Source organism: Rhinatrema bivittatum, chromosome 9, assembly GCF_901001135.1.
Source record: "Rhinatrema bivittatum chromosome 9, aRhiBiv1.1, whole genome shotgun sequence".
NCBI lineage: Eukaryota > Metazoa > Chordata > Amphibia > Gymnophiona > Rhinatrematidae > Rhinatrema > Rhinatrema bivittatum.
This window is the reverse complement of record NC_042623.1, coordinates 252,398,409-252,411,075: the sequence shown is the minus strand read 5'-3', so window position 1 is coordinate 252,411,075 and position 12,667 is coordinate 252,398,409. Positions and strand designations below refer to the sequence as shown.

The window sequence follows — 12,667 nt, the reverse complement described above, 5'->3', positions numbered from 1 at the left end:
ACACTAAAACATCCCTAAAACCCACCCCAACCCTTTAAAATAAATCCCCCACCCTCCCGAACCCCCCCAAAATGCCTTAAATTACCTGGGGTCCAGAGCGGGGGTCCCGGTGTGATCTTTTACTCTCGGGCCTGCAGTGCGTTGTAGAAATGGCGCCGGCGCTACCTTTGCCCTGTCATATGACAGGTCAAAGGTAGCACCGGCGCCATTTTGTTTTTTGTCCCCCGACGTCAGGAGCGTAGGAGATCGCTCCCGGACCCCCGCTGGACCCCCAGGGACTTTTGGCCAGCTTGGGGGGGCCTCCTGACCCCCACAAGACTTGCCAAAAGTCCAGCGGGTGTCCGGAACGACCTCCTGCAGTCGAATCGTGTTCCCGTACGGCCGGCGCCATTTTGCACAAAATGGCGCCGGCCGTACAGCAAAAAGATTCGACTGCAGGAGGTCGTTCCCGGACCCCCGCTGGACTTTTGGCAAGTCTTGTGGGGGTCAGGAGGCCCCCCCAAGCTGGCCAAAAGTCCCTGGGGGTCCAGCGGGGGTCCGGGAGCGATCTCCTACGCTCCTGACGTCGGGGGACAAAAAACAAAATGGCGCCGGCGCTACCTTTGACCTGTCACAGGGCAAAGGTGGCGCCGGCGCCATTTCTACAATGCACCGCAGGCCCGAGAGTAAAAGATCACACCGGGACCCCCGCTCTTGTCCCCAGGTAATTTAAGGCATTTGGGGGGGGGGTTCGGGAGGGTGGGGGATTTATTTTAAAGGGTCGGGGTGGGTTTTAGGGTTGTTTTAGTGTGCCGGTTTTTCCGCCCTCCCCCTTCCCCTCCCCCTTCCCCCTTCCCACGATTTACGATTTTTGACGATAAATCGGGGGAATTCCTATTGTATCGCGCTTCTAACGATTTTTGACGATTTAAAATATATCGGACGATATTTTAAATCGTCAAAAAACGATTCACATCCCTACTGTTCTATAATGAGGTAGGGTGAGGCAGCTGCTTCAGGTGGCAAGATTTTGAAGCGGCAAAATTGCCCCCTGAAACCTTCCTTTTCCCCAGCTGCCTCACCCTGACTTTATTATGCCTGCTCTTAGAATTTGAAAAGGGGCAAACCCTATTAGAGTCAATGGCAGGAGCTGTAATTCTGCTCATGCTGTTGCATCTTAAGCACCTTTGACCAGGGGAGGATTGCCCTATTGAGAGATCGGGTTTCCCCCCCGATGGGCCGGTTGCTCCCATCATGTGATTTTTTTTTTTTTTTTTTTACTTCCCGGCCGAAGAGAAGAAGAAGGGCTGCTGGTGCTGTGGTCCGAAGAGAAACCTGCGGGACTGTGGCAGAGCCCATCCCGGCCTGCAGCAGCTGAAGAAAAAAAGAGGGGCCTGCGAGCTACCGCCAGAGCCTAAGCCAGTGGCAACTGAAGAAATGGCAGAAGGGGCAGGGAACCGTTGCCGAAGCCCAAGCCGGCGGAGGCTGAAGAAAGGAAGAGAAGCTCAAGCCGAGAGCGAAAAAGAGGCCACGAGACACCAAGCCAGTGGTGGTCAAAGAAAAGGAAAGGAGGCCACAGACCGCTGCCAGAGCCCAGGTCGGTGGCGGCAGAAGACTAGGAAGAGGCAAAATTTGTGTGTGTGTTGTGCGTGTGTGTGTGAGAGGGTGGTGATGGTGGGGGGTGTATGTATGAGAGAATGGTGGGAGGGTGTGTATGAGAGAATGGTGGGAGGGTGTGTATGTGTATAAATGAGAGGGTAGTGCGTATGCGTGTGAATGTTTGTATATGAGTGGCTGTATGTGTGTGTGTTAATATGAGAGGGTTTTTGTGTGTGTGTGTATGTGTGTGTTTATGAGGGAGAGTGCCTACGCACATGTGCGTGCGTGTATATGTGTGTGAGAGAGGTTAACGTTTGTGCACCCTCCTCCAATCTACAACAATCTCAGGAGGACTGGAAATCTGAAGTTCCCAGGTATGGAGAGTGGGAGGGTTTTTTTTAATCCTTGTTATTGGATGCGATGTATCTGCTGTTTTGAAATATCTTATTAGTGTTTGGTAATACTTTAAACATTTTTATACATGTTTTTCATTGGCTGAATTTATCAGCAAATTTGACATTCTTTTTATTGGTATGTTTTATATTTCTTGATTGTGTTTGCATTGTGCACAGACTTTGGCTTCTTGTGATTTCCAGTTCAATTTTTGTCTGCAAGCTTCAATATATATTTTATGATCTCTTTATTCTGTATTTGGTGAGAGTTTATCTGTGTTCTGCTTGTGGATTGAGGCTTTAGGTATTCTGCTAGCACAGTGGTTCTCAATCTTTTTTCTGTCGGGACACACCTGACCGATGATTCTCACATGCGTGACACACTGAACACATGACCGTCACGGGGCTAAATGTAAACATATACTCTGTATCTACAGGAACCACCCTGACCCCCGAACAATGGGTGCAGAACAGAACTAGGCCATTCCCCTTTCAATTTACCATGCAAAAAAAGATATTTCTGGTGTCATCTCAGTAACAGCAACATAAACACACTCTCTCCTACCAGGTGCAATAGCCCTCCTTATGAAAAACAGTAATTTACCATCAATGCATGTTCGATTGAGAAAACACAACAAATAATATTGATACAAATGCCTACATGCTAGTAAAATACTTCACCTTGGTCACACATATAGAATCGACCTTCACCAAGTACAGAAAGACCACAAATTACAAATATGGAAACAGAAACTGGAATGGAAACCCCAAAAATCCACGCTGCATTCTGTGCAAAATAGAAATATAGCACCTATCAGACTTCCAGGATCTGCAATAATGCACACAAAGTTACACCTGCATTATGGAACTCAAACAGTAACAACCCTACCTATGAAAAGGCAGCACTGCAAAAATTATACCAGGCCCTAAACACCAATACACCTCCTATTAGGAAAACAGAACAAGCCAAGCTGCTATAGATCCCTACCAAGAAACTACAAGCTTGCAGAACACCCTTAGCTGGGTCACACACGCAGAACACAGACAGACCCTCACCAAATTCAGAATAAAGTGACCATAAAGCTAATGTTTTTGTTTTTGCGTTGTTGCACTGCATACAGAGTTTGGCTTCTTGCTGTTTCCAGTTCAGTTTTTGTCTCCACATTTCTATTTATACATTCCCCGAGAAATATAAAATAATTCTAAAACTAGAATATAATAAATGTTTCAAAACAACTGATAAATGGAATTACATCCAATCATTAAAAATTTTCAAAATTATTAAAAATTCTTCAAACACCAATAAAATATTTCTAACAGCAGACACATCACATAATACCCAATAATTAAAATGGCAGTCAATCAAGAAAGATAAACTTAAAAAGCCACCTTTACTTACCCTCTCCAGCAACTCTCCTACTCCTTTCCCTTGTAGGCCAAGAGCACATACCAGAAGCAGCAAGGGCTGCTGAAGCTCTGTCCTCACATTCTTTTTCCGTAGGGCCCATGACTATTACACACACACACACACACACACACACACACACACACACACTTTCTCTCTCTCACACACCAGTCATCTCCCTGACCAATCTCTTTCTCTCACACACACATATCAGTCATCTCCCTGACCAACTTTACCATACACCTAATACCATATGGGATCCAGTAAATCGCCTTGATTACTATGAGAAAGGGAGTTTATTAAGTCTATTAAACTATTATTATTGAAAGTGTGTTTGTTTTTTTTGCAGTGTATGCCTATATAATATATATGTTGTTGTAAATGATATTTTTATTTCAGAAGATTGTACTTTGAATGTCTATTTTCCATATGTAATTTGCCTTTTTAGGTTTGGGAAGTAGTGCAGATGCCAAAGACTGAGAACAAAAAAATAACAGGCCTAAAAACTGAGTGATTAGAGCAGTGGACTGCAAGCAAAGGATGCCAGGGTTCAAATCCTGTTGCCATTCCTTGTGACCTTGGGCAAGTCACTTCGCCCTCCATTGCCTTCCCCCTGCCCTGGCCCTCGGTGATTTCACCTGCACCGGGGCATGGGCAAGGTGTGTGTGCCATTTCATCCTTCGCTTCAGGCAGCAGATTGCCTTGAGCGACCCCTGGGGATGAGAGACAGAGGGAGTGTGTGTGTGTGCATGTGTGTGTGTGTGAGAGAGATGGAGGATATGTGTGTGTCTCATACACACACACTCTCTCTCTCTCTCTCTTTCAAGCTTCCTCCATCTCTCACCAAATGGGTATATGTGTGTGAGACAGAGGGAGCATATTTTGTTTGTGTCTCTCTCTGTGTGTGTACCCCCAATCCACAACAATCTCAGGGTGACAGGTATGGAGAGTAGGGGATTTTAAAAATCCATATCAGTTTTAGTTACTTGGTGTTATTTGATGTCTGCTGTTTTGAAATATTTTATCGATGTTTAGGACATTTTTTAAAATTTGTACAGGAGCTTCTAATTGTTGAATATTATTCTATTCATCAGCTGTTTTGAAATATATATTTTTTAGTATGGTTTTACTATTCTGATTGATTTATATTTCTTGATTGTATTGTTTTGATGAATAGTGATTTTCTGCATTTCCATTGTTGCACTGCATACAGAATCTGGCTTGTTGTTGTAAGGTTTCCAGTTCAGTTTTTATCTGCATGTGTATATGTTAGTGTGTGAGAGAGAGAGACTGAGGAAGCGTGTATGAATGAGAAAGAGAGATGGAGGAAGTGTTGTGTGTGTGAGAGAGAGAGACACACAGAGAAAGCGTGTGTATGTGAGCATAGCTCTCTGCTTCAATGGCAGGGGAGAAGATAAACTAATACTTCACGCATATCCAGCATAGCTCTCTGCTTCAATGGCAGGGGAGAAGAAAAACTGATACTTCACGCATATCCAGCATAGCTCTCTGCTTCAATGGCAGGGGAGAAGAAAAACTGATACTTCACGCATATCCAGCATAGCTCTCTGCTTCAACGGCAGGGGAGAAGAAAAACTGATACTTCACGCATATCCAGCATAGCTCTCTGCTTCAATGCAGGGGAAAAGAAAAACTGATACTTCACGCATATCCAGCATAGCTCTCTGCTTCAACGGCAGGGGAGAAGAAAAAACTGATACTTCACGCATATCCAGCATAGCTCTCTGCTTCAACGGCAGGGGAGAAGAAAAACTGATACTTCACGCATATCCAGCATAGCTCTCTGCTTCAACGGCAGGGGAGAAGAAAAACTAATACTTCACGCATATCCAGCATAGCTCTCTGCTTCAACGGCAGGGGAGAAGAAAAACAACCAATAAGGGCTGAATAACATAGTCTGGGTAAACAAATAAGTATGGGTGTAGCTTGCTTGTTGCGGCGGTTACTTCCCCTACTACCTCTAACTAATCGGGCTTGATGTTTCACTTGGATGCAGCTCCATCACTGCTCTCTGCATTGATGGTGGGGGTGAAAGGGAAATGGAACCAAGGGTGCTGGGAGCCAAGAGAAACAGATAAGTATGAGAGAGAAAATGTGTGAAGCTTGCTGGGCAGACTGGATGGGCCGATTGGTCTTCTTCTGCCGTCATTTCTATGTTTCTGTGTGTGTGTGTGTGTGTGTGTGTGCATGCGTGCCCCCAGTCTACGACAATCTTAGGATGACAGATATGGAGAGCAGGAGATTTTTAAAACCCGTATTAGGGTTTTATATAGTTCCCTATTCTTAAGACATATATATCTCTTGTATCTATTTTTACATATTTTGCGATTGTTCTATGTAAGGGCCATGCCCAAAAGTTCTTAGTTGTATGTAAACCGATACGATGTGCAAACGGCTATCGGTATAGAAGAAACTTTAAATAAATAAAATAATAAATAATAAAATATTATTGGGTGTTATTTGATGGATCTGCTGTTTTGAAATATTTTATCAATGTTTAGAAAATTATATTATATATTGGGAGGGGGGTGCAAAAGGAAGTATCCACCCTGGGTGCCAAATACCTTAGGTACGCCACTGGCATCCGCTCTGTTGGTGCAGTGGAGTGTGGAAGCAGCTGTGTTTCTCTAGGTTGCCGCATTGTTCAGCCCCTTCCCCTCTCAGCAGGAGGAGAAGCAGTGCTGGTGGAGCTGGGGGGAGGGAGGCAGGGTGTTTCCTTGCCCTGGGATGTGGCATGCTGGAAGGCAGCAGAGTGTCCCATGCTGGCAGGGCTGTAATTAGGAGTGGGTGAAAGTGGCAGTTCCTTTGGGGCAGCAAAATGACTGAAATGTAAGCGCGGGCTGACAGCAGTTGAAAAATCAAGAAAGGAGAGGTGGAAAACAGCTACCAAATATCATGCTTCTCCCCTTCCTCCTTCCTACTCCTTGGTCCTCTCTCCTGAACTGGCAAAAGGAGAGCGGTAGTTTATACTCTCTGCACCCCGTGCATGGGACCTGAGAGTTTTGTGTGGTTCTGGGACTGGGAGGGGAAGAGTACCTGGGAGAAGAATGAGGATGGTGGGGTGGGGATAGATGCTGGTAGAAGGAGGGGGGGAGGGGGACAGAAGAGAGAAAGGAGGGGAAGGGGGCAGGGAAAAAGCCCGAAGACCATGGTAGGGAATGGGAGAAGTAAAGGAGAGAGGACCTGGGGGAGGGGAGGACTGGGTTTCAGGGTGGTGTGAAATCTCTGCTTGTCTATTGCTATAGAATTGGTGCGAGAGCACCCCAGCCGAGACAGCATAAGCAGTTTCAGGAGAGCAGGGCTGGCTTTCCGTCACTGAGATGCCTCTCCATTCACCATCTAGCCTCGATGCCCGCTGGGGAAGGGTGGGCAGCGTGGGCTCCGGAAGCCGGTGAAAAGCAGACAGCAAAGGCGTAGCAGGCACAACATAACAAGGAGTCTGACAGAGAAAGCCGCGCTACACGACGGAATCACGCCTACTTTGCTGGCTTTCTTTAAAAACAATCTTTGATTTTTCTTGCAGGATAAGGATAAAATAGTGCTTCCAGAGGCGCTCGCTCTCTTTAAGCACTGCCCATGTCTAGGAACTGCATTGATCTAAGAGAAAAGTGGAATCGTACTAGCCAATAGGGTGACCAGCTGCCCAGTTTTAGACCGGTCAGTTGGCTTTTAGGGGGCAATTGTGCAGTGTCCGGATGCAGAGATAACCAGATGTTGTAATGTCCGGTCAAAACGGATAGGTGGCGGTCAACGGACCCAGCACCAGCTGAGTTGCTCCAAGGACAAACTCCTGCAGCAGCGGGGCACTTCTCACACCTCTGCCCTCAACGCGTTGGGGCATCCTCGGCCCTTCACTAGTGAGGCCATCGCTCGCAGCCCCAGGTCAAAGGTTCTGGCCCCTGAAGAGAAGCACGGGGCACCCAAAGGGGATCACGGGAAGTGCCCCGCGGGGATAATATCCGTGGCTAACACCAGAGGGGGCAAAAGTGCTTGTTTACTGGGTGGGTCATGGGTGAGGCTTATTTTTGTGTTGGGTGCAGCCGCGTGGAATAGACAGGTCATGGCCTGTCTATTCCATGGCGCCGCATGCTCTGCATGCCCAGAGTTTATTGTTTTAAGAGAGGGGAGAGGATCCTGACAGAAGCTATCCCTATGTAGCAAGGGGGAAAAAAACAAAACATGTTGACCAAATTGTTTTCGCCGGAGCTGAGCAGCTGTAGAAAATGGTGATGGCCCAATGAATGGTCTGCAGGGAAACGCAAGCTGTCCAGTGCTGCAGGAAAAAGTGTCTCTATTAGAAGGCAGGGGAGGAGAGAGGGGTCCATTCTGAGCAGTGTGGCCACCGGGCTCGTGGGTGCAGAGATCGTGGCAGGCAGGGGTGGAAGGAAATTAGAACCAAAAAGTGACCAATAAGGGCCCTGACCTCAGCGGTCAGAGTAACAGATAAGTATGAGAAAAATAAGTGTGAGAGCTTGCTGGGCAGACCGGATGGGCCGTTTGGTCTTCTTCTGCCCTCCTTCCTATGTTTCTGTGACTGGGACTGCAGGGCTACAGGAGCTACAAATAGTAAAAACAACTGGGTTTCTGACTACAGCTGTGGGGAAGGGCTCATTTGAAAGACCTTTAGCTGTTGCTGGTTTTGTAGCTTCTAAAAGTATTAATTTAAAGTTAAAAAAAAAAAATGTGGGTAGACGTTTCCTATTGGTTTCTATGGGAACTCATGCATCTAGGTCAGGCACACATTGAAGCAATATTTTACAAAGGAAAACAAGATTTAACTATCAACACACCTTGTTTTATCTGAGCACTTGTAAAATTAGGTTTTACGCTCTCTTGATCTGGAAAATATTTCTAAATAAAGTTATTAATCAGAGTTGCCAGACATACTATTCATTTCTTTGGAGGAAAAAAAATGACAGTTTCTTCTATAAAACGTTCAGACCCTATTATTCAAATTGAAAGGGATCAGAGCTGGTACCCAGGAGCTTTAGAGTTGTGGTCTACCTGAGGTTGCTGTTGGTTAGCAGAAGGGGGTGGGAGGGAGGAAGAGGGCTGGAAGGATAGGAATAAATCACATTAACACTCTCTCTTCCATCCCTTCCCTGTTACTGCACTCTCTCCGCCACCCTCCCAATACCACAGGGATGACCACAATACTTTTCTCCTTCCTCTCTTTGCTTCCATAAGTCGCAGTTCCCTGGCTTGTACATCCTCACTGTACTCTAGCGTGACCAAGTGCCCAGCCTGGTCTTAGGAGCACTGTCCGGTTGCACAAGGAATTAAGATACAAGAGAGGGGAGGGAAGTTTGGGGCAGAGGATTAATATATGCACATTTATGCAAATGAAAGGGGTGGGTGGGTGGTGCACACACACACACACACCCGGCCTCGTGTCTAGTCCCGCTCTGCGAAAAAATTGGCAACCCTACTAGCCAGTGATACAACTTACTGGACCCACGTACTGTAAGAAACATTTAGAAAAAGGCTTAAGACATGGTTGTTTAGTCAAGCCTTTCCCGAACCTAACTGACTCACCTAACTGACCTAACAGACTGACTGCAACAACCACTAAGATACATTCCAGCACTATGTAAATAATTGTTCCTCTTCTTACTGTTAAACTACTCCGGCTTCTCTCCTTCCTCCCCCAGTTCCTGCTTCCCCTGTTCTATTGTAACTTTCTTGCTTCTCTCCACTTGTTAAATGTTCAAGGTTATCACTCCCCCTGTTACTTGTAAACCAGCATGATGTGATTGTATCATGAATGCCGGTATAGAAAAGCTCTAAATAAATAAGTAAGTAAGTAAGTAAGTATCCTCTATCATCTTTTGGTTGTCCACCAAAGATTTTCAGAACCAGATGCTTGGCTCCATTGCCTCAATGTGATTGCCCTGAACTTCAGGAAAAAGCAAACCTCCAGAAAAACTATTTGATGAGGGCATAAGGCATAGAAAAACCCAATAAACCTGAGCACTTGAGAATATTTTTGGTCGACCTATCTCCTTATTCTTCTTAATCAAACTGTTGGAAAGCACTGTGTGAGGCTTGCCAGATGTTGCCTGGGTGCTTCTCAGCTTTGGGAACATTGACCCTGCAAAGAGCTTCTGAGACCTGACTTTTGTCAGTTTTTAGAAACGTAGGATCCGATCTGTTTCCTCAAGGAAACAAACTCGGGAGCGGGTAAGGATCTTGCCTGTGCCTCACTGCCTCCTTTTCCATCTGGTTCCAAAGCAGTCCTTAGTTCAAAAGAGAAAAGCAAGGCACCCGTTTAACCTAACTGGAATAAGTAACTCGCTGAGGGCATTAGATAAGAGGGTCATGAATATTAAAATTAAATAGTATTCGCTAGCTAATCCCCGAAAAGAGAGTACTCAAAAAATGTAAATGTAATTGAAAGGGTCAAACAAATCCAGGAAATTTCAGAAAGTTTCCGAAAATACGTCCTGGATGAGCCTGTACTGGTTATTCAGTTTCCATTTCTTTAAAAGGGTAACAAAATTATATATATATATATATATATACATATATATGTATGTATATATATAATGTATACACGGTGAGGCATAATTACCGGACCCCTTTGGTTTTTATTGTATACCCTTTGAACAAATAGACAAAAATTGATAAAATTTAGCAGAAACGTCTTGTAGGCTATGTTATTATAAGCAACAACAACGATCTAAACTACTGGCTCAGTTTGTGTTTGAAGTGTCAGCCTTTAGCTTGAGCGCGTGCATATTAACAAAGTTTCGTCATTTGGCGCTAGGGTTCGGTAATTATGCCTCACCGTGTATATATATATATATATATATATACATATAAACAAAAAGTCAGGCAATATGTACCACTATATATCTTCCTCTAAAACAAAGGCAACAATTAGAGAAACATTGTTTTAGTAAATAAACATAGAAACCTGAAAACCTTTTTTTTTGTCTTTTAATGCCCAGCAGTATTTTTTTTTGCTACAAATCAAAGAACAGATCAAAACTGAAGGAAATAAGAAGTCAGTACCTTGTCTTCCTGCATCTTGCTCCTGTCCATTGTCCTTGCCCGCCAGCACTGGCTCCCAGGGTTTAACAGAGCCTTATCCTGGAGTCCAGATAGAGCAGATTTATAGGAGGAGGAGGAGGGAGACGTCGGGGGGAGGGGGGGGGGTCCCTATCATTACCCAATAGCCTCAATGGTACTCGTTCCCTGAGTCTACAGTTTCTTGATAGCTGCATATCTTCCAGCAACAGAGCTGCTAAAAAAAAAAAAAAGAATCACTTTGTTCATGCGTTCGCCCTAAGAATTGATCGCAACCTAGTTGAACTTCAGGTCCACGCGCCGTATACTGCGCCGCACATCCCACCACGTGTGGCTTGCGGGAACTTCTTGTCTTCCATTGTTTTTTTTTCTTTGTTATTTCCCAGTCTTACCAGATGCACCTTGGAGTGAAAAAAAAACAAAACATTTCTCGATTTTTCACGTAGGGAATCTTTTCATCAGGTACTACCCAGGGGAAAACCAAATATATCTTTGCAACATAAAACCAAAGGCCACAAAACCACTTCTAACAGTCTCTTTTGACTAAAATTGTTGAGGGTGAGTGTGAAGGCAGAAGAAAAAAAAATCTAACGCAACATTGAGCAACTGGCACACCAGGTTTAGACACCATGGAAGGAGCCTGAAACTCAGCTGGATTTGTGCAACACCTCAGCGCTATACTCTGCTTCTCAAACAACTATTAATCTTTGCACCGGCTGAAGGGAGAGAAGTAAAAATTTAACCAGAAAGGTAGGCCTGCACCAGGTCATTTCTACTTCAGGAGGGTAGACAAGATTTGCAGCCTTCGTATTGCTTGTTTTCTCATAACTAACTGGAATTCCTTCTTGTACGTTCCTTAAAATATATATATATGTGTGTGTGTGTGTGTGTAACCCTCCCTTGGAGCGTGCTTTGTGAATAAAAGTGCTGGAATGGAAATGCAACCCCTGTTGGGTGCCAGAAACTCTGCTCATGTACTGACTGGAGCCAGTGAGCCCCAGCCTCACCATGCACTGTCACATGGCTTCCCCATGGGCTCCTGGTGACCCCACAGCCAGCCCCAATAAATATGTGTGAGATACAATTGTATACGTTCAAGGCGCTCTATATGCTAAATGATCTCATGCATACTCACTGTGGATAAACTGACTGCAGGGGTGGTGGGGGGGGGGGGGTTTCAACAAACCAGGTTTGGGAAGCCCTTCTTACACCATGCCAGCATCATGCCATTTTGTAAAGGAAAAACTGGAGCATAAGAACCAACACAATCCAAGCCACCCACAATCCCACTTTCCGCTGAGGCCTCCACATATTTATTTTCCAGTTTGCAAAATTGTACCGTAATGTGGCAAATAGCTATTTTAAAGCCTGAAATCGTTCTATTGGGACATCTCTGCATTATTCCTCGGCCAGTACAATAAGTTTGCCCTCTCCTTGGGGATCAATGCTTGACCACTGAAGCCATCAATGATTTCCGTGTCCCAGATCATTCTGTCTTTAGTAAAATGCCCGACTCCACAACTTCTCCCGCCTATAGGAGATAAACCGCTGTTGACAATCGGTGTCCTTGCTATTTACTAACATAGTCCTGGGTTAAAAAAAAAAAAAAGCAGCATTAAAACATGAATGTGAGATACCATGGGGCATTGTGGCTGAGAAGATATTGTCTCCTCTCTCCCTATCCCTCCACTCCACACCTTGACACATCCATCTCTGTCGCCTTTCTTCTTCCTTGATATAAAGAACGAAAAAGGGGCATTTCAGGGCTCTGTTCTGTCTTCTGGGGCTCTCCGGCACAGCGGGGCCCATGCAATAAGACGCGTGTTAAAATGGGCGCTTGTATTGAGCCCCCAATTGTCCTAAAGCACACCCAGTCGAATCCCCTGGGTGCCCGATGCAGCATTAAGGTGAGGTGCTGTGTTAAAAAGGAGGGGCTAGGGAAACAACTGTGCATCCCTAGCGCTCAACTGCATCGGGCGCCCAGAATTGCAATGGGCGTGTGTCCGTTTTATCCTGCTTCCGGCCGATTTCGCCCCTTGCCATTGTGCAAATATATTATTTTACGTATAAAGTGTGTGTCCAGGTTTTATTTTTGTTTTTACGCACAATAGCAAGGAGTGAAATCAACCTGAAGCAGGATAAAACAGATGCACGCCCATTGCAATTCTGGGCGGCCAATGTAGCATATTTTTAAATTTCTCATGAGCCCTTGACTCACGGATTGACTTAACGCCAGCTCTGG

At 45.2% G+C, this 12,667-nt stretch overlaps 1 protein-coding gene across 1 annotated transcript in view; it reads right to left on the bottom strand.

The window, feature by feature from the left end:
• The window catches only part of SLC2A2 (solute carrier family 2 member 2), a 72,916-nt gene extending 61,835 nt beyond the window's left edge, over positions 1 to 11,081 (bottom strand). Inside the window, exon 1 of the mRNA XM_029616921.1 lies at positions 10,411 to 11,081. Within this exon, the coding sequence (XP_029472781.1) occupies positions 10,411 to 10,440 (30 nt within the window). The 5' untranslated portion in view covers positions 10,441 to 11,081. The remainder of the gene's footprint in view (positions 1 to 10,410) is intronic.
• Between the last annotated feature and the right edge of the window lie 1,586 nt (positions 11,082 to 12,667).